The following is a 21813-nucleotide window of genomic DNA, read 5'->3' on the forward strand; positions in this document are numbered from 1 at the left end:
AACCGTACGTAAATATTTATTGATGCTTTATTCATAATCATCAAAAGCTGAAATTCAAATGCCTTTCACTGGGTGAACTGGTAAAACTGTGGTGTATCTATGCAGTGAAATACTACTCTGCCGTGACAACGGGGAGATATTGACACATTCGGCACCATGGGGGTGGGAAGAGGTGAAGGAAGGTTGGGGAAAGGCACCGTGGTAAGGTGTGGCACTAAGGAGATTTGGGGGATGGAACCCTTGTGTGTGTGGACTGTGGTGGTGGTCACATGATTCTGTACGTGTGTTAAAACTTCAAACTGAAAAAAGTTAAAACTTTTAATTTAAAATATTAAAACATTTTTTTAAACTGACACGTATTCCTGAATTTTTTTTTTTTTTTTTTTTTTTAGACGGAGTTTTGCTCTTGTTGCCCAGGCTAGAGTGTAATGGTGCCATCTCAGCTCACCACAACCTCGGCTTCCTGGTTCAAGCGATTCTCCTGCCTCAGCCTCCCGAGTAGCTGGGATTACAGGCATGTGCCACCACGCCCGGCTAATTTTGTATTTTTTTTTTGTTGTTGTTGTTTTGAGACAGAGTCTCACTCTGTCACCCAGGCTGGAGTGCAGTGGCCGGATCTCAGCTCACTGCAAGCTCCGCCTCCCGGGTTCACACCATTCTCCTGCCTCAGCCTCCCGAGTAGCTGGGACTACAGGCGCCCCCCACCTCACCCGGCTAGTTTTTTGTGTGTTTTAGTAGAGACGGGGTTTCACCATGTTAGCCAGGATGGTCTTGATCTCCTGACCTCGTGATCCACCCGTCTCGGCCTCCCAAAGTGCTGGGATTATAGGCTTGATCCACTGCGCCCGGCCAATTTTGTATTTTTTTTAATAGAGACAGGGTTTCTCCATATTGGTCAGGCTGGTCTCGAACTCCTGACCTCAGGTGATCTGCCTGCCTCGGCCTCCCAAAGTGTTGGGATTACAGGTGTGAGCCACTGCCCCCGGCATTCCTGATTTTTAAGAAACTAACAGAAGAAAAATTACTTGGTAAATGGTATGTATCAAAACCTTTCAACAGTCATGCATAAGTCAAGATATTTAAAGTATTTCCATTAAAGTCAGAAAAGCACAGTTCTCCTTGCTGTCACTGTCAGTGTTTCTCCAGACATCCCAGCAAGGTGAGAGAACGGAAAAAGAGGGAAGGAGATGAATATCAGAGACAGGCTTTAGTAGTTTGTTGATGATACAATCATCTGTGTGTAAATCCAAGGAAATCCCCTGAAGAACCCTGAGGACCAGCTGAAGAGTTCAGTCCATGCCGGATCCAGTGGTTTTCTCTACTCCACAATAACCCATCGGAGCGTGAGCCACAAGCCTCCACCTCCCTATGAAAGAATCACAAAACAAGCCGGAAGAGAAGTGTGTAAGGACCGCCTGAGGAAGATGCTAAAAGAGGGTGAGTCGGCAAACATGCCACATTGTGGATGAAGGATGTCAGCTACCCCACAAAGTAGACTGTACATTCATTTAAATCCCAATTAAATTCTGATGAGACTAAATGACACAGGATAAGCTGCTTCTGGAGCTGATCTAACAGAAGAAAAGCCAATTTTTTTTTTTTTTTTTTGAGACGGAGTCTCACTCTGTTGCCCGGACTGGAGTGCAGTGGCCAGATCTCAGCTCACTGCAAGCTCCGCCTCCCGGGTTCACGCCATTCTCCTGCCTCAGCCTCCGGAGTAGCTGGGACTACAGGCGCCCGCCACCTCGCCTGGCTATTTTTTTGTATTTTTTAGTAGAGACGGGGTTTCACCTTGTTAGCCAGCATGGTCTCGATCTCCTGACCTCGTGATCCGCCCGTCTCGGCCTCTGAAAGTGCTGGGATTACAGGCTTGAGCCACCGCGCCCGGCCGAAAAGCCAATATTAAAAGAAAAAAAAAAAAGACAGGTCAGGTGGCTTATGTCTGTTATCCCAACATTTTGGGAGGCTGAAGCAGGCAAATCATTTGTGGTCAGGAGTGTCATTTGTGGTCAGCCTGGCCAACATGGTGAAACCCCGTTTCTACTAAAAATACAAAAATTAGCTGGGTATGGTGGCGGGCACCTGTAATCCCAGCTACTCGGGAAGTTGAGGCAGGAGAATTCCTTGGGCCTGGGAGGTGGGGGTTGGGGTGAGCCGAGATTGCTCTGCTGCATTCCAGCTTGGGTGACAGAATGGTACCCTGCCAAAAGGACGGGCATGGAGGCTCCTGCCATAATCCCAGCACTTTGGGAAACTGAGGTGGGCAGGCAGATTGCTTGAGCTCAGTTTGAGACCAACCTGGGCAACATGGCAAAACCTCATCTCTACAAAAATAAAAAATTAGCTGGGCGTGGTGGTGCCTGTAGTCCCAGCTACTCTGGAGGCTGAGGTGGGAGTATGGCTTGAGCCCAGGAGCCTGAGGTTACAGTGAGCTGTGATTGCACCACTGCACTCCAGCCTGGGTGACAGAGTGAGACCCTGTCTCAAAAAAAAGAAAAAAACACACCATAAAGGGGGTCCTACCAGACCTGAGCAGAGTCATGGGCAACACAGTATGGGAATTAAGCAGGTGAGACGACCAGAGTCCTCACTGGTGCCAGAAGATGGCAGCCCAGCAGAAAGCTACCAGCCAGAGGAAGGCCTGCCAGAGATAGCCACATCTCCTCTCAGAGAATGGGGGTGACGAGGCCCTTCAGGCCAGTCTGCCCTGCACTGTGGGGTAAAGGAAGCTGTGGGGCTGGACAACTACAGTATTCACAGTTGTGGCACCAGCTGTAGGTGAGAAATGTAAGGGGGGATCCTATCCCCTCAACCTCTGAGGGGCCCTAGGCGACCAGGGGTTGTCCCCACCTGAGGGGTCCCAGCCTTCCTACAAGGCAGCGTGCATGGTGATGACTGAACTCTTGGGGTGATTTCCTAGCAAGAGGTCAGGTCTTGGTTGTGTGTCCCAGGGTCTCAGTGAAATGGGCTGCTCCCCTGACCCAAGGCTCCCATGCCTCTTCACGGCAGGCCTACTGTTACCAAGGCCAGACCCTTTCATCTTTCAAAAGACTGACTAAAAATGCTTTAAAGAAGCAACCTTCAGCCAGGCATGCTGGCTCACACCTGTAATCCCAGCACTTTGGGAGGCCGAGGCGGGCAGATCACCAGAGGTCAGGAGCTAGAAACCAGCCCAGCCAACATGGTGAAACCCTGTCTCTACTAAAAATAAAAATTAGCCTGGCGTGGTGGCAGGTGCCTGTAATCCCAGCTACTTGGGAGGCTGAGGCAGGAGAATAGCTTGAACCCAGGGGGCAGAGGTTGCCGTGAGCCAAGATCACACTACTGCCCTCCAGCCTGGGTGACACAGTGAGACTCTGTCTCCCAAAAAAATAAATAAATAGGAATAAATGTAGCGATCAAATGACTGCTTGTCCAACTGCGACAGGAGTGTCATCCCTTGAGCAGGCCACACTCTCCCCAGGAATTGGCATGGGCAGACACTCTGGGGTGGGCGGGGTGGGCCCAGGGCAGCATCTGCTTCCTCACAACTGGAGCATAAGCCACCAAAAAAACAAATGTGCTTTGTGTACTTTCCTTGACTGAGGAGTAACGTGGGTAAGAGAAAGGACTCTGCTTATTTATGTATTTAGGACTCTGTGCTGATTTATGTAAGCATAGTTGCATCTCTATGTAAGCGGAAGACAGCAATATAATTCTTTCTATTAAAGGGGACGTTCAGTGCAGCTACTGCAGAGCACTGTCAGGACACAGGCCTCCCCACCAACGCAGGCCCGGGCCTCCACAGCCCTTCAGGAGGGACACAGTATATCTCAAGGGAGTTTTATCCTTAAAAACCAGAAGCCACATGGACATCTACCTTGGGTGGATTTGGTGGGCCTCGGGGCTTCTAGCAGCAGAAGGCCCTGGCTTCCTGAACACAGATGGTGCGGGTCTCATCGCAGCGAACCCCCTTGTTTTTCTGTTCCTCTGCTGCATTTCAGGGACACTGTTCAGCCTTCACCCAGTCACAGGTGTACTAATATACATGACTAACAGGATTTTTGCGTTAGGCACACAGAACTGCATGGGAGAAACAAAACCAACAGCTAGCAGACAGGCCGAGGCCTGGCTCTGCTGTGAGATTGCCGAGGTCCCTGCAGCCCCGAGCTGCTGCAGAACCCACAGGAACTGACTTCCAGAGCTTTTTTCTGGGGTCCTGGTGCAGGGCCCCACCCACCGTTCTCAGGTGGAGCTTGAAGCTCTCAGATCCCAGGCTCCCGTGGCTGCCATCAGCGGGCTTTGTGGCCCAGTCCCCAAAGTGGGTGGACCCAATTTTGAGGACTTGTGTTTCCCCTACTCCCTGCAGTTGACGCTGACATAGGTGTCTGCTTGTGGTTTCAGTCAATATCTTGACATTTCTAAGAGGGACTTGCTGAAAATAAGTAAAATACACTTTGAGTCAGTGAAGTCTTGTTTGTTTGTTTTTTTTGAGATGGAGTCTCGCTCTGTTGCCCAGGCTGGAGTGCAGTGGTGTGATCTCAGCTCATTCCAACCTCCACCTCCCGTGTTCAAGTGATTCTCCTTCCTCAGCCTCCTGAGTAACTGGGACTACAGGTGCGTGCCATCAGACCTGGCTAATTTTTGTATTTTTAGTAGAGATGGACAGGGTTTCACCGTGCTGGCCAGGATGGTCTCGATTTCTTGACCTTGTGATCCACCCGCCTCAGCCTTCAAAGTGCGGGGATTATAGGCAGGAGCCACACAGCACCCGGCCAAGTCTTTTTTTTTTTTGAGATGGAATCTCGCTTTGTCGCCCAGGGTGGAGTGCAGTGACCGGATCTCAGCTCACTGTAAGCTCCGCCTCCGGGGTTTACGCCATTCTCCTCCTGCCTCAGCCTCCCGACTAGCTGGGACTACAGGCGCCCACCACCTTGCCCGGTTAGTTTTTTGTATGTTTTAGTAGAGATGGGGTTTCACCGTGTTAGCCAAGATGGTCTCAATCTCCTGACCTCGTGATCCACCCGTCTCGGCCTCCCAAAGTGCTGGGATTACAGGCTTGAGCCACCGCGCCCGGCCTTTTTTTTTTTTTTTTTTTAAATGAGATGGAGTCTTGCTCTGTAGCCCACACTGGAGTGCAGTGGGGTGATCTTGGCTCACTGCAACCTCTGCCTCCTGTGTTCCAGTGATTCTCCTGCCTCAGCCTCCTGAGGCCAGGGACTACAGGCTCCTGCCACCACGCCCGACTAGTTTTTATTTTTAGTAGAGACAGGGTTTCACCATGTCAGCCAGGCTGGTTTCGAACTCCTGACCTCAGGTGATCAGACTGCCTTGGCCTCCCACAGTGCTGGGATTACAGGTGTGAGCCACTACGCCCAGCCTAAGTCAGTTAAGTCAGACTGAACCTATTTTTAAAGTTTACTGCTTTAGGTTGTGAGAATGTAATTTTGGCCATTTTCTCCTTTCCTTCCATTTCTAGTTTTCTCAGTTTCAAAATTGTTGTATATTTCTTAACTTTTAAAAACTGAAGTTTTGGCCATAGTGATTTTGGGGAGGGGCGGCAAATTGTCGTAGGGAGACGGAACATTCATTTGTCAGTTGACACACCTATGGGAATCGGTAAGTTCTTTTTTAGCTGTATTTTCCTTGGCGTAATCAGCTCCAAACTGCAGCAACCTTTCTGCAAGGAGACAAACTGAATGAGCTTTACAAAGTTTCTGGCCCAAACTCTGGTAGCAAATACCGGACCAATTTAAATGAGGGTTGGCAACCAGGGTGACAATTTACAAATGCTGCCCGGAGCAAATCGAGACGTTGGTTAACCCGGGAGTGGGGAGGGCTGGGGTGAGGAAGGGAGCTGTGAGCTGATGTGTGCTTGTGTGGACATATGTGCACATATGTGCAGGCATGTAGTCTGAGCACACACATATGTAGCATGCATGTGTGTGTGGCCAGTGTGTGCGGCCAGGCTGCCTGAGTGGTCCATCCAATACCCACGGCATTGTTCATCCCATGAGCAAGTCATCTCTCACGCTCGTACAAATGATTTATGTAATACATTTCCAGCCAGAAACACTTTCACTTAAGCTTTTCTTTTGCTTTTATTACAAGCATATAATATTAATTGGCAAAACACTGAATACAAGCTTCACTATCATAAAATCAAAACATTTAAGCAATATTCCAAAAAAGATTTGACAAAAACTAGCCACCAAGAGTACAAAAATTACACACCAACACAAAGCATAAAAAATGTAAACTTTCAAATTAAACAGTCAAAAACATGTATCTGCGTGATCACCTACACACCTCGACTGCCTTCGTCTGCTGCACGCTGCTGGTAAAGGCTGGGTGGCTGCACCGTCGTCCCTTAACCCAACATTGCTTTCGTCTGGGAAAATGCGTCTGATAGCCAATTAAGCCATGGGAGTGGACATTTACACAGAGGCTACGCACATCTCAGGGGACGCTCAAACTGCAGTTCATTCCTCAGACGCACTATCGGGTGCGAAGGACACCTGGAGGGTGAGGGAGACCTCGGCGCGTTCCTGCGGGGCCTTCGCCCGCACCCTGTCCCCTGCCTGGCAGGGGACACAGTATTTGTACAGATTATGGTATCATTTGAATGATTTTCTAATCTACTTATCTCAATTTATTTATTTAAATGTCAAGGCAGAGAAAGATAGTGATTATGTTAAGGTCACGTGATGTGGTGGCGCAGTAATGACTTCCTGAGGAAACAGAGAATTGGATGTTTTGTGATTTAGCTATGTGCACTAAACTTATTTTCCATGTTTTGAGAGCACATTAAACATTCACGTACAATGTGGGAACAGGCTGGCTCATACCCAGAACGTCCAACCCAATGCCACCCTTTGAATCACTGTGAATGCCGTTCAGAGAAAACAAGCAACCTGCAAAGCCCAGGGGTGCAGGCAGCTGCAGTGTTTGGGCCAGGGCAGCTCTGCTCTTGTGGTCTGAGGCCACGTGGCCCCGCCTCGGGGCGGCCTGGCCACAAGCACGTGGGGTCCAAGGCACCAGGACCCAGGCAGGACCGAGGTGGCCCCACAGCGTGGCCTCAGGCATCACTGGCTGACAGGCACTCACACACAACCCCAATAACAGCATTCTCACAATAATAACAATGAAAAAGGAAAAACCAAAAGCTGAATGTATAAATTTTGGAATTCCATCTATGTTCCCTTTCAATTTAGCAGAATGAATGCTACATTACATTTTAAACAGATGTCTAATAAATGTGTGTTGGAACCTATTGCACAAAAGCATAAAAAATGCTCTTCATCCACATAAAACAAAAACACAAAAATTAAAAGCTACTCAAAGTAAAAAGAAGCTTGCAAAACATCTCACAATTTCATTTTATATGCCTGTAAATAAAGCTGGACCACTGAAACCAAACAATTGGATGGGAAAATATGATAGAAGGCTTAAAATAGAATAAATAATTTTATAAAGTTAAGTTTTCTTTTTTAACCCCCCAAATCTTAAATTCAATATTATATATTCTATTTGAATTTTCTATTTCCATGAAAACTGCATTGGTGAGACCGTATTCCGGGTAATTAGCCCCACTGCTGTTGAAAACGACGCATAAGGTGATTTAACAGCATTTGTTTTACCAGCATAAATAGTTGTGAAAACTTCTTCACAGTAACTCCATCTGTTTTAAAAAAAAACTTAATAGAATCCAATCATTAACCGATCCTGGCTTTCATGCTGGAAAAAATGAAATTCAGCCTTTTTCTGTGAAATGAGAGCTTGACAGAAAGGAAAGAAGGCCGCCCAGAGGCTCCATGGACGGTGGGGCCATTGCACTCCAGCCTCCAACGACTAAGGCTGCAAGGTCAGACGAGAGGCAGAGGCCCCAGGGCCGAGTCCTGTAGTGAAGACTGTCTGCACGATTAACTCCTAGAAAAATAGGGACTTCTGCTGCTGAGGTTTTGTCAGGTTAACGCGGTTACAAAAGCAGGGTCACCACCGGCTGGAGACATCAACACGGGCTCCACTCACCCGTCTCTCTGTGTATTTAAATATATCAGCTTAGCACCATAGCAAAGTCAAGTGATTTCAAAGATAGCTACAAAGTTACAAATATATATTATGACATTATTACAATGATATTCAGTTTAATCTGAACTGATTTAATTTTATTTTAATTTGGAGGCTTGTAACTGTTTAATCCTTTCTTATTCTGCCACACAGGAAAATGCCTAAGTTCTAATGTTACACTTAAAACTGCACTGTGATAACACACGGTTGTACAGAATGCTTCAGCAGTATGTATATTTTGAGGTAGACAGGTAATATTTATTCATACACAGCTACTCATAGACCCTTATACAGTGACTCTAGAAAATGATTTGGATGAACAGCAAGCTTAGGTAACTAAGTAACTCAAACCATCCTGGGAGTTGATGGGCTTAAAGAAAGAAGTGAATTTTGACCAATTCCTAACAAAGAACTTGCTTTTGTTTTAAAAGGCCTTACACTGACAATCACTCAGATGGAATTAATATGCATGTTTTCCTCATCCCTAAGATGAGGTCTCTTGAGCTGCTTTTTATCTAAAGGAAGCAGAAGAAAACAGTGAAATTCAAGAAAAAAATGTCCAAGGTGATGGCTTCTTGGAAAGCCTGAGTGGTGGCCAGGGACCACCTGGGCTCCCAGGGAGCAGAGGGAGGAGGGATTCAGTTCCACAGGAAATAAATGGGAACAGCCTGGCGGAGAAGACAATGACAACTGCAGGACAACACCTCAGTCGCTCCAGTAAACAGCCCTTGCTCCTCTTTCTGGCCTTTCCACAATTCCAAGTTACTGTTTTAAAGGAAAAAAAAAATGTGTGTGTGCTGGCAGTTTATTCTCTAATGTGACAAAAACATGACCATCCAGGAGGAGAGGGGCTGACACTGCAACCAACTGAAGCTGAAACACAGCTTCAGCTGAAATGCAGCTTCTGCAGAGTGGGGGTCACCTTCCCTCCGAGCCCTTCAGCTGCTCACCCTGCCCCTGCAGCTCAGAAAAACGCCCTTCCAGTAATGGGCCGAGGAGCACACGAGCTCCTCCCACCAGCAAAGGGGAAGGGGAGGCCTTGGACAGAGGGGGCAGTGAATGCCTCTGGGCATGAACCCAAAGCAACCACCAGCAAATCCTCCCTACGGACGCCAGGAGAGCTCTGATCCCAACCACCACCACCTCTCCCTTCAGCAAAAAACAGGGAAAGAAAATGTAGGAAACCAAATGGCGGCACTCAACAATTTGTGCCGTTTTTAATACAAGTGATTTTTAAAAATAAGAATTGTTCTGCAAACCAGCACTGAGCTGGTCACACGGCCTCTGGTCTACCTGCTGAGCGCGTCAGAAACCGCAATGTGGAGTCTGGGTCCCTGTTTCCAGGGCTGGGTGTGTCAGCCCCAGGCGATTGACAGTTCCGAGTGAGTCCAAGTGCCGACTTCACACAATGAAAGGCGAACCAGTCAGGGAGCTGCTGTCGTGTTTCATAAGGTGGGAAATTAAATACAATGGTTAAATCATAATGTTAATGGAAACCTCTTTTGATTTGCTTTTAAATTAATTTTTCATATAACTTCTAAATCTTCAAGAAGCTAAAGGCAACATAAATATTGTCATTCACCATGAAGACATATTTTCAATAACTTAGGAAGGATTCAATAAAAGTCCAACTATTATTTGAGGCTTACCATGAAACCTAATTCATAAACAAAGTGAATTCAGATTTTCAAGACCTGGAAAGCAAGCAGAGGGAGCTCATGTCAGAAGGTGACTGAAAACCGTGTTGCCTGCGAGAATCACTCTCGCCTGCGAGGCTGAAGCACGGGGTGGGGGGTTGGGGAGAGGACGATCGGCTCTGGGAGACTGTGAAGTGTTTTCATCCTCTGTAAACGTGGTGCTGGTAGTGTCTTGTTGAGTGTGAATTCTCTCTCATACAAAAGTTATAAATATTCTCTATTCAGAAGTCTGGCCCACATGACACCCAGAAGCAATGTTCTTAAGCGCGGTGGCCGGGAGCACCCAGGGGTGCAAGGGCCCAGTCTGCGGGCGCTGTGCAGCGCCATTCACAGCAAGTCCATCTTGGGTCTGTAGTGCAGCAGGAGTGGCGCCTTCTGGAAGACACAAGAACACAGCACCTGCTTAGCAGGGGTGGGGGTGAGGAGACAGACCTACTTCATCGGGAAGGGCACTGAGGAATCGCATCCCGTGAGACACAGTCCACATGGGGGGCTACATAGAGACCCTTCTGTTCTGAGCAATGTCGAGATGCCAGTGCGGGAGACAGGCTGGGAAGACATGCGCCCTCTCCCCTGGCCCCAGGTGACCCAGTGACCACTATACACATCGTGGTGGCTACCTTTACCTGATGTGGCCCTGGCCACCACTCCCCTGCCCCCTTCTCCCTCAAACCCTCTGGCCCAGCCCCAGGCCAGCCTTGGCTCCTTACCCCCTCTCCCCAGGCAGCAGCACCAGCTGAGGTGGGAGAATTCCACCATTGGTTTCCTGCTTCAGAGGGGCCCAAAGGCCCCAGGGGACCCTCTGCTCATGGCACTCATGGCCTTGGCAGTTTCCCACTGGGGCCTGTGCCCCTCAGAGCTCAGCTGGTGCCTTCCAAGCTGGCTCTGGGGTTGATGATTTCAGAAAGACCAGAACTGTGTTTCATAACCATCTCTGTGGCTGAGTCATCACTTTTTTTTTTTTTTTGATACGGAGTCTCGATCGGTCACCCAGGCTGGAGTGCAGTGGCATGATCTCAGCTCACTGCAAGGTGTGCAAGCTCCGCCTATCAGGTTCATACCATTCTCCTGCCTCAGCCTCCTGAGTAGTTGGGACTACAGGTGCCTGCCACCATGCCCAGCTAAGTTTTTGTATTTTTAGTAGAGATGGGATTTCACAGTGTTAGCCAGGATGGTCTCAGTCTCCTGACCTTGTGATCTGCCCACCTTGGCCTCCCAAAGTGCTGGGATTACAGGTGTGAGCCACCGTGCCTGGCCAGAGTCATCACTTTTAAGCTTTTAGATAAGAGATGCGGGGCCAGGCGTGGTGGCTTATGCCTGTAATCCCAGCACTTTGGGAGGCTGAGACAGGCAGATCACGAGGTCAGGAGATCGAGACCATGGTGAAACCCCATCTCTACTAAAAAATACACAAAATTAGCCAGGTGCAGTGGCAGGCACCTATAGTCCCAGCTACTGGGGAGGCTGAGGCAGGAGAATGGTGTGAACCTGGGAGGTGGAGCTTGCAGTGAACCAAGATCGTGCCACAGCACTCCAGCCTGGGCGACAGAGCAAGGCTCTGTCTCCAAAAAAAAAAAAAAGGGGGATGCACAGCAAAGTCACTGCCATTCAGAGTAGACTCTGAAAATCAAATCACATGTCTCACCTTGAATCTCCACCTCGTGACAACAACGAACTTGAGCGTGTGGTCCTTGCCCAGGATCTCCTCGTTGCATAAAATGTCCAGCTGGGGGAGAAGCAGGTTTGTTTAGCAGCAGGGAGGTGCTCAATCTATGCTGACATGGCCACCTCGATGCTGGTGTGAAATCTGCAGCCCTTCCCCAATCATGCAAGAATGTGCCTAGAGATGGGGGTGGTGGTTCACGTATTCCTCCATCCCTACCTCACAGCCTAGAGACGGGGTGTGGTTCACGTATTCCTCCATCCCTACCTCACAGCCTAGAGACGGGATGTGGTTCATGTACCTCCATCCCTACCTCACAGCCTAGACACGGGGTGTGGTTCACGTATTCCTCCATCCCTACCTCACAGCCTAGAGACAGGGTGTGGTTCACGTATTCCTCTGTCCCTACCTCACAGCTAAACGGAAATCCAGTGCAACATATAAGCTATGACAGGGCAGGCCTGTGCCAGTTAGGGGGATGACATTTCTGCAGGGGGTGCAGGCACAGGCACTAGCTCTTTGCGGTCGTGGGCTCCCATTCTGCCCCCACCTGGCCTGCAGCTGCCCTGTACCCTTTTTCTCTTGACACCCAGGCCCCATCACACCCTGTCTACCACACCTGCTGTACTGAGAAATGGGAAGAGGTGGTTTGCAGCCCCATGAGCAGCCCGGACAGCTCCGGAATCAGGCACCCTGGTTCCCCAGGTGGCACAGGCACCTGAGAGGCCCACAGGGCTGATGTGTTTCCCTCCCCATACCACCCAGGCCTGGTCCACACCCAGGCCTGGTCCACACCAGCCCCCTCCCATGGCTGCAGCCTCCAGGCCTTACCTTGGGTCCAGGCTATCCCTCCCTCTCACCACAGTGCAAAAAAGGCACTGGGCTCCCCAGTCTTTTAAAAAAATTAAACAGACTTTTTAAACAACAATTTAAGGTTCACAGCAAAATTGAGAGGAAGGTACAGGGAGTTTCCTTCCCCCTTGGCCATCCCCCCAACGAACACCCTGCATGGTGGTGGCACATTAGTCACCACCCAGGAACCTGCACTGACGTCACCTCCAGAGTCCAGAGCTGATGTCAGGTTGCCCTGGTGGCAAAGCCACAGGTGGACAAACAGCAGGATCGCTGCCCAGGAGCCCTGTGCCTGCCCGCTCCTACCACCCTCCCCAAGCCCCTGCAGCCTCCAGATGGTTCTGCCTTTTCCAGTGCACCATGCTGCAGAGCTGGAGTTGCACAGCCTGCCGCCTTTTCAGAGGGGCTTCTCTACTTGGTAGCAGACACTTGATTTTTCTCCCCTGTGCCTGCTCCTGGCCTGACTGCTCGTTTCTTTTCAGTGGTGGATAATATTCCAGTATGGACGCACAACAGTTTATTTACCCACTCATCTACTGAAGGCCATCTTAGTCGCTTCCAAGTTTTGGTAATTATGAAGAAAGCTGCTATCAACATCTGGGTGCAGTTTTTTGTGTGGGCAGGAGATTTCGTTTAAACAACAGGGGGCATGGCTGCTGGATGGTTTGCCAAGAGTGTGTTTTGTGTTGTCAGCAGCCGCCAAGCTGTTCTCCACAGGGGTTGGAGGTTCTGCTTCCCACAGGAATCAACCTGCGTTCCCTGCATCTCCAGAGTGTGTCAGTGCTTGGAATTATGGCAGTTCTACGAGCTGCGTGTGGCGCCACATGGTTTTACTTGCGTTTCCCTGATGATGTAGATAGTTCTTCAGATTCCTTCCTGGGGAAGACGTGAAGCAGCCCCATCTGTCTGAGTGGCTGGACTGGGGGGAGCTGAGAGGCACGGTCACCACAGCAACAGCGAAAACCTCACACTCTTCCCTGGAGGAACCAGCCCTGCACTGGGAAATGGCCGACCTCTTCCCCACCCTCTGCAGCCCCACTGCCCCCGTGGCTTCCCACTCCACCTCCACATGAAAATCCAAGGACTTCCTTGGCCTGCTCCGTCCCCAGCTACCATCCATCTTTTCTGTTTCGCTACACAGAAAAGCAAACAAAACAATAGAAACTTAGCAAAAAGACTTTCCCCATTTCCTCCTCTCCCTTCCCCCAATGTCCTGACTTTTCTCCATGGGCTCCAGGCAGCCCGTGCTCACTGAGTCTCCCCAACCCCAGTGTGCTGTCTGTATCCCCAGCCAACCTGTGGGACACTCAAGGCTGGCACTGGCCCCCCACGATCTGACACAGCCTCTGCTCTGTGTCACCACAGCAGCTACGCCTGTTCCGAGACGCCACCCCACCCCCCGCCAACCGAGCAGCCGCAGGCCTGCAGTCATTCCTGACCCCTTCCTTTTCTCTGCATCGTCACCCAAATACATCAGCAACTTATTGTGGCTTTCTCTGAATTAGTCTCCCACGGCTACTGCGGAAATTAGCACAATGAGGGTGGTGGCTTCAAACAATAGAAATGTACTCAGTTCCAGAGTCCGTAAGAGTCATGCTCCCTCTGCAGGCTCCCAGGGAGAAGCACAGTCCATTCCGTATTGCTGCCACAGCACGCCACACACTGGGTGATTTATGAAGAACCCAGTTCTTCATAACCCAGAACTTCGGCACAGTTCTGGGAGCTGTGGCATTCAAGGTCACCACATTGCCACCTGTGAAGGCCTTCTGCTGCATCCGCACGTTGGGGAAGAGGAGGGAGAACCCGTGCTGGCCAGTCCTTTCACAGCAGCATCGATCCGTGCATGGGGCAGGGCCCTCGGCCTGAGTGCCTCCCCCAGGCCCTAACTCCCAGCACTGCCCCACTGGGGATGGAATTTCCAACATACGAATCTGGGGGATGCCTTCGGACCACAGCAGGGGAGCCTGCCCTGGTTTCCAGCTGCTGGTGGCCCAGGCTCTCCCTGGCTCGCCTCAAGGTTGCCTCCCTCCAGCCTCCAATCTGTCCTCCGCTCTGTCCTCACCAGGGCCTCCCGTCTCATCTTCAGTCTTCCTCTGCCTCACTTGTCATGGGATTTAGGCTCCACCCAGATATTCCAGGATTATTTCATCTCAAAATCCTTCACTCAATTATATCTACAAAGATCTTTTTCCAAATAAGGTCCCACTTGTAGGCTCTGGGGGTGAGGACATGGCTTATCTTCTGGGGCCACCGCTGAGCCCACTGCTGCTCCAGAAAGCATCTCAAGTCTGTCCACTTCTCCACCCTGACTGCCCCCACCACAGTCCTCCTCTTCTGCGACTCTTGGTGCTGGCCTCTCCTGTGTCCGTTTCTGCACAGCCTGAGCAATTTTCAAAAACGACACCTCAGACCCATGCTCCTGCCCACAGCCGCCAGTGCCTTCTCTCTCCACGCAGAGCTGGACCCTGCTGGCGCCTGCATCTCCGTGGTGTCACCGCCTTGGGGGCTCACAGGGACCCACATTGGCATGTTTGTGATGCACCCGCTGCCAAGGCCACCTCACGCCAGTATTCCTTCATCTCCTTACGCACCACAGCCTGGAAGGGTCCTCCCTCTCTCCATCCGCCCATGTCTCCCCTTGTGAAATTAAAGCACAGAATTTCTCATTGCGAGGAAAACCTTTACCCTATTTTAAAACAATCTCATCATCCCCGCCCTAGTTCTCTCTTCCACTCACAGTGGCGTTCCACGTTCCCTGTATCTGGGCATCCTACAACCCTCAGGGCCATCTCCTATCCCGCTCCCTGGTGGAGCAGGGAAAACTGATTTTTTTCTGGTTAAAATCTCCAAAGTTGTTAAAAACAAAACGAAACTAAGCAAAGAATCTTAGAAGTGTCACTTTTACAAATAAGAGAGGACTTGTTATGGTTTCTACTTAGGGATCAACTGTTACCTCGTTAAAGGATGAAAGGTTGAGTTTTTTGGCGATAAACTTCTTTAGATGCAAGACGGTCGCCTGGGCGGAGCAGCGGATCCACTTCCGCTTCAGTCCCCGCAGTTTGCTGCTGTTACACTCCAGGCAGATGCTCACCTGCAGGAAAGGACGCTGGTGAGAACACAGCAGAAGAGCTCCCCCGGACAGTTCTGGAGGCTTCTTTAGACATATTTCACTAATTCCTCAATCTAGGACTGCTGACCTTTTTGAGATCAGACATCTGCTTTGACTTCAACAGTGCAGAAAAATAATCTGACATACCTTATCTGAAAACCTGTTTATCATCTGCTTGCCATTTTGTGAACTACAACCTCACCCCGTTAATTCTGTGTATTAACATAATATTTGAGAGTTAATTCCAGAGTTATTTATCCATCGCAGGCACTGAGTTCTTGGTCTCCAGCTAAGTCTGTCCGGACAAACACGGGGCAGAGAGGAGTGGGTGGCTCTGTGTCTGTGAATGCACTCGGGGAGACAGCAGCAACTGCAGGAAGACAGTAGGGAGAAGGCTTGAGCAGAGCCTCGGGCGGAAGGTCACAGCTGCCGTCCAGGTGACCAGCAGCTTGGCAGGAGACCCGCAGGATAAAAAGTGACTGAAGGGGATTGTGGAGTCCCAGCAGCCACAGGCTCCCAGTGGGTGCAAAAAGGAATCTGCCCAGGACGAGGCTCAGGACGAGTCTTCACCTGAGGGCCTGGCTGCTCGGCCCCCAAGATATGCCTGACAAGGAAGGGCGACGCTCATGGCAAATGCTTCTAGAGGTGGAGCTGCAGCAAACGGCACAGTTAGGCCCTAAAAATGCAGTGGAAGGATGATCAGGGGGTTAACTGAAATAGGTATGTCTAAAATTACAAAAGATACAAAAGGGAGGACACCAGGAGTACAGACAGGCAGGTGTTGAAGGTAATCAGACACAATTTCTAAAAATAAAAACACTGACAGAAACTAACATCTCAGTGGATGGCTGAACCACAAATTCATCTCAGCTGAGGACAGATTAATGTCCTAAAAAAAAAAAAATCACTGGAGCAAGTTACCCATAAGGAGTAGAGACAAACACACCAATTAAAACAATAAAAGGAAGGCTAAGAGAAAGGGGGGAAGACAGGAGCCCCAGAGGAAAAAACAGAAAGGAAAGGAAGTGTTAAGAAACAGTGACTAAGGATTTCCTACAACAGTGAAGGGCAGATCCTCAGATTCGGGAAGCAAAATAATCCAAAATAAAAGAAATAAAAAGAAAGAACACACCCCAACATGGTGCAGTGACTGAGCACAGCCCATGACCACAGGCCCCCGCAAGAGCCACTAAGGAGATAAGTGGATTCCGTGCAAAGAGCAAGACAGAGATCCTTGCTCCAGGGTGAGGATGGAGTGAGGGGCTGCCTGCAAGCATCACGGGAGAGGGGCAGCACAGGGAGAAAGACCCGGAGTCCAGAGGGAGAACACAGGAGAGGAGCCGCACGGGGAGAAAGACTCGGAGTCCAGAGGCAGAGGAACTCAGGAGAGGAAGAACTCGGGAGAGGGGCAGCGAGGGGAGAGAGACCTGGAGTTTGGCCGAAGAAGTGAGAAGCGGGAGAAAGGGCGTGCCCAGTGAGAGCGGCGGTAGGGGTGCTTGTGCGGGGAGGGGCACAGACAGTAACTTGGGACTTGTTTTTTTTTTTTTTATTTAGACGGAGTCTCCCTCTGTTGCCAGGCTGGAGTGCAGTGACTCGATCTCAGCTCACTGCAACCTCTGCCTCCTGGGTTCAAGCGATTCTCCTGCCTCAGCCTCCCATAGCTGGGACTACAGGTGCCCGCCACCACGCCTGGCTAATTTTTTGTATTTTAGTAGAGACGGGGTTTCACCATGTTGGCCAGGATGGTCTTGATCTCCTGACCTCGTGATCTGCCCACCTCGGCCTCCCAAAGTGCTGGGATTACAGACGTGAGCCACCGTGCCCAGCCCACTTGGGACTTTTAAAAATGTAAATAGTTTATAAACATTTTGTAACCAATAGTAAAACAGAAGTAGAGCTTATACTTTGCAAACTAGGGGAAGAAAGAAAGAGATTAAAGTTAGTAATTCACTTGACAACAGGGAGGAAGAAAGCATAGGAAAAAACTGACGAAAAGAGCAAATAAAAAAATAAAGCAGGAACCAACTCAGATCCTCCACAGAAAATTGTGGAATGTGTAAGGTAACGTGCCAGCTAAAAAAGTTTCTGATTTTTAAAAAAACCTAACTCTATGTTGTAAATAGTGTCACATTTAAGACACTTTAAGAACAGAAATACCACACAAGTATTAACCAACAGAAAGCTGGCATAGCTAGATTAGTATTAGTCAAGCAGACTTTAAGAAACACAGCTTAATGAGGAAGAAGCCCCCTAAAGTACAAGAAACATTTCTATACAGGAACATAGCTGGTGACAAAAGCGCGCCAACAGAATGGCCATGGTGGGCTTCACGTCTCTGTAAGCAGTGGACTTGCCCTGCCCTCAATAGGCAGCTGCCGTCTCAGGCTCAGGGAACAGGCGTGCCAGGCACACACGCACAACTCTGAGGCAGCAGGGTCTGCAGTGTGTGGGGCCCGCAGGGCAGCAGGAAGGGGCTGCACCGATGAATGCCGGCCTGCATGCACCTGAGGGAAAACGCAGACACCTACGGGCGGGGTCAGGGGTGGGGGGATTGTGGAAGGAAAACAAGAAAATGTTTACATTTGCTCAGATTTGCATACATACAGGAGGTAATCACACAGTGGTTCTCTATAGGTCACTACAGTGACAGAGAACAAAATTAAACCTTTTCTATAATATTAATCTTAGGACTAAACCAATGTGTTACCTATTTAAATACACTTTAAGTTACAAGCACACTTCTAATTTTTAGGCTTTATTATGGCACAGTTTACACCCCTCTTTTATGTATATAATGCAATAATTTTCCGTAAATTCACAGACTTTCTCGATGATCGCCATGGCAGTCTGGGATGGTTTCCATCACCTCAGAACCCCCGTTAGGCCCCTCTGCAGTTTGACCCTGCTGGGGAAGTGGGGTGGGGAGTGAGTGTTTAATGGGGGCAGAGCTTCAGTTTGGGAAGATAAAAAGGCTCTGGAGATTATGGTGGTGGCAGCTGTACAACATTGGGTTTGTACCCAAGGCCACTGAACCACACACCTGAAAATGGTTAAAATGGCATATTTTATGTGCATTTAACACAATTTAGAAAGCTGGTTAAAAAAAAAAAGTGAAAATTTAAAAATTATTTTAATAAGAACCAAATTATGCAGCTGGAAAGTAAAGGAATGTTCAACTCTAGAGTTTAGAAAACAGCCAGGTGCAGTGGCTCACACCTGTAATCCCAGCACCTTGGGAGGCTGAGGCGGCTGGATCATTTGAGGTCAGGAGTTCAAGACCAGACCAGCCAGGCCAACATAGTGAAATCCCGTCCGTAATAAAAATACAAAAATTAGCCGGGCATGGTGGCGTGTAATCCCAGCTACTCAGGAGGCGGAGGTGGGAGACTCACTTGAACCAGGGAGGCAGAGGTTGCAGTGAGCCGAGATTCCGCCCCCACACTCCATCCTGGAATACAGAGTAAGACTTCGTCTCAAAAAAAAACCCCCAAAAAACAAAAAAAACAAAGGCTGGGTGTGGTGGCTCACGCCTGTAATCCCAGCATTTTGAGAGGCCAAGGCAGGTGGATCACCTGAGGTTGGGAGTTCAAGACCAGCCTGATCAACACGGAGAAACCCTGTCTCTACTAAAAATATAAAAAATTAGCCGGATGTGGTGGCATGCGCCTGTAATCCCAGCTACTCTGGAAGGCTGAGACAGGAAAATAGCTTGAACCCGGCAGGCGGAGGTTGCAGTGAGCCGAGATCGTGCCTTGCACTCCAGCCTGGGCAACAAGAGTGAAACTCCATCTCAAAAAAAAAAAAAAAAGAAAAGAAAAGAAAAAAAAAGGACAATTCTAAAGAAGAAAAATGAGGTGGACCTACTCTCCCAGAAGACCACAGCTTAATGGTAAAATAAATCATTGCAATTCAGTTAAGTTCCTTGTTGTTTTGGCACAACGGGAGACAAGAGACCAGCGGAACAGAGCAGAGAGCCCGGGGGGACCTGACAGTGTGGAAACCTGGCAAAGGTGAACCCACTTCATCCATTCTACACACAAGGTCAACTGCAGGGGCTTACAACCCAACTGGAAAAAGCAAACCTTTCAAATATGTTACAAGACAATGTAGAAGAATGTATTTATGACCTTAGAATGGGGAAACATTTTTAAGATACAAAAGAAAATACCGAGAAATTTAATTATGTCAAATTTTAAAACTGTGGATGATGGTAGGTTAAAGAAAGCCAACAGCCACAGAAGGAAAGACGGTCCCTGCAGTGAGTGCGGTGGGGAGGGAAGATGCAGCCCTGCAGCTCACGCGAGGAAAAGTCAGGCTGCCCAGGACAGAGACGGGCAAAGAACAAGTAAGCAACTCCCACACAGAGGAGCCCAGAGATGTGCGATGAGCTGCTGGATACCCCACACACAGGAGACTGGAATCAGAAATAACACAGATACCGTGGAACACACCTGCCCAGGGGGACAGGTGCAATGTCTCAGAAGAGTGATGGGCCCGGTCACCACCTAAAAGTCTCCAATATTAGAACAGATGGGAAATTAAGTGTAAAAACGTCATAGCGTACCAACACATGCCACGCACACACCGTGCGCTCTGCGACACTACGCGGCCCTGTGTGCACACGGCAGTCACCATCAAGCGGTTACATTACACACCTCGAAATGCAACTTTGATTGTAAAGAGGGCACTACAGAAGGACCTGTCGCTTTCTATGCCTACCCATCGGCCTGCCCGGGAACACTGAGCTCCTTATCCACCTGGAAATGATAAAAAGCCCAAGATCTGGCATCTGCATCTGGGTCACCAGCGAGTTCTACAGGCTCCCTCCCTTTTTTGGGGGGGAGGACAGTCTTGCTCTGTCGCCCGGGCTGGAGTGCAGTGGCGCGATCTCGGCTCACTGCAAGCTCCACCTCCCGGGTTTACACCATCCTCCTGCCTCAGCCTCCCAAGTAGCTGGGACTACAGGTGCCCGCCACCATACCCTGCTAATTTTTTTTTTTGTATTTTTAGTGGAGACGGGGCTTCACCACGTTAGCCAGGATGGTCTCGATCTCCTGACCTCGTGATCTGCCTGCCTCGGCCTTCCAAAGTGCTGGGATTACAGACTTGAGCCACTGCGCCCAGCCGCTCCCTCCCTTTTAAATATGCCCCAAACCGTGCTGCACACGCATCGCCACCTGCCTGGGCCTCCGGCTCCGACACCTGCCTGGTCTCCGCATGGCCATCCTGGCTACGCAGGCCCCTTACTGCAGAGCAGCTGGCTTTATCTGGGAATAAAGTCATGCCAGGCTGCATTCCACAGTACACCCTGACCTCACATTCCATCTGCCTCATCTCCCTCCTCTGATTGAACAGCAAGTTCTCACCATGGGCCCCCAAGGTCCCCAATCTCACCTCCAGCCTTGGCTCGTTCACTCTGCCCCAAACTCACTGCCCATGGCACGTGGGGCAGCTTGGCACCAGTTCCCAGCTCACTACCCCCTGCTTCACCTCTGCAGTCCAGGAGAGGCTCTTTCCACCCTCTGCCCCTTCCACGTCCAGGGGGTCTGGCTTGGATGCATGGGCTCTCTGCTCCCCACCAGCCAACCCTCACCACGCCAGCTGTGAGGTCCCTGCAGGTAGAGCCCACTTCCAGCAGCCGTGCAGCAGGAGCAGGTGTCCAGCTCTCGGGTGTGAAGTCCCAGGAGCCCAAGGGTGCGGACAGGAGCCGGCGGGCCAGGAAGGCAGAACTCGGAGGAGTGAAAACCAACCACATTTCCAACTCCACACACAGGAGCCACTGGAGCCTCTAGAGGGCGGGAGGGGCCCCACACCAGGCCCCCTGGCCTGTTCAGGGTATAGGAGCCATTTCCTGTTTCTGGTGCTGGGACACCATACCCACCAAGTAACAGGCCCAGTAAGGGTTTCCAACTCCGTACGAGTGAAGACGAGCACAGACCACACCAGCTCTGCAGCCCCACTGGGGTCTGTGGGTGCCAGGACCACCAAAGACAGACGCGACTCCTCCCAGGACCCAGAAGGCCTCTGAAGTCCACTAGGCAGCTGCTCACTCCAAGGGAAGCTGAATGTAGGGTTCGTAGGAGGTCAGAGTCTCACTCTTGTTGCCCAGGCTGGAGTGCAGTGCCTTGATCTCAGCTCACTGCAACCTCTGCCTCTCAGGTTCAAGAGATTCTACTGCCTCAGCCTCCCAAGTAGCTGGGAATACAGGCGCCCATCACCACACCCAGCTAATTTTCTGTATTTTAGTAGAGATGGGGTTTCACTTTGTTGCCCAGGCTGGTCTCAAACTCCTGAGCTTAGGCAACCTGCCTGCCTCAGCCTCCCAAAGTACTGGGATTACAGACATGAGCCACCGCACCTGGCTGAAGTACAGTGGCACAATCTTGGCTCACTACAAGCTCCGCCTCCCGGGTTCACGCCATTTCCTGCCTCAGCCTCCGAGT

At 50.0% G+C, this 21813-nt stretch overlaps 1 protein-coding gene and 1 long non-coding RNA gene across 3 annotated transcripts in view; one reads left to right on the forward strand and one right to left on the reverse strand.

The window, feature by feature from the left end:
* Positions 1-827: 827 nt before the first annotated feature.
* On the forward strand, positions 828-15529 carry LOC111539041. Of its 2 annotated transcripts, XR_002730552.2 has the most exons (3): positions 828-1437; positions 4499-4596; positions 12744-15529. It is a non-coding gene; the product is annotated as an uncharacterized LOC111539041 (long non-coding RNA). The 2 variants fall into 2 exon arrangements; XR_002730553.1 differs by lacking the exon at positions 4499-4596.
* The window catches only part of PCGF3 (polycomb group ring finger 3), a 62897-nt gene continuing 47145 nt past the window's right edge, over positions 6062-21813 (reverse strand). Inside the window, exons 9-11 of the mRNA XM_023206731.1 lie at positions 15215-15352; positions 11392-11472; positions 6062-10121 (exon numbers count right to left, since the gene is read on the reverse strand). Of these exons, the coding sequence (XP_023062499.1) occupies positions 10074-10121; positions 11392-11472; positions 15215-15352 (267 nt within the window). The 3' untranslated portion in view covers positions 6062-10073. The remainder of the gene's footprint in view (positions 10122-11391; positions 11473-15214; positions 15353-21813) is intronic.

This window comes from Piliocolobus tephrosceles, chromosome 3 (genome assembly GCF_002776525.5).
Source record: "Piliocolobus tephrosceles isolate RC106 chromosome 3, ASM277652v3, whole genome shotgun sequence".
In the NCBI taxonomy this organism is placed as follows: domain Eukaryota; kingdom Metazoa; phylum Chordata; class Mammalia; order Primates; family Cercopithecidae; genus Piliocolobus; species Piliocolobus tephrosceles.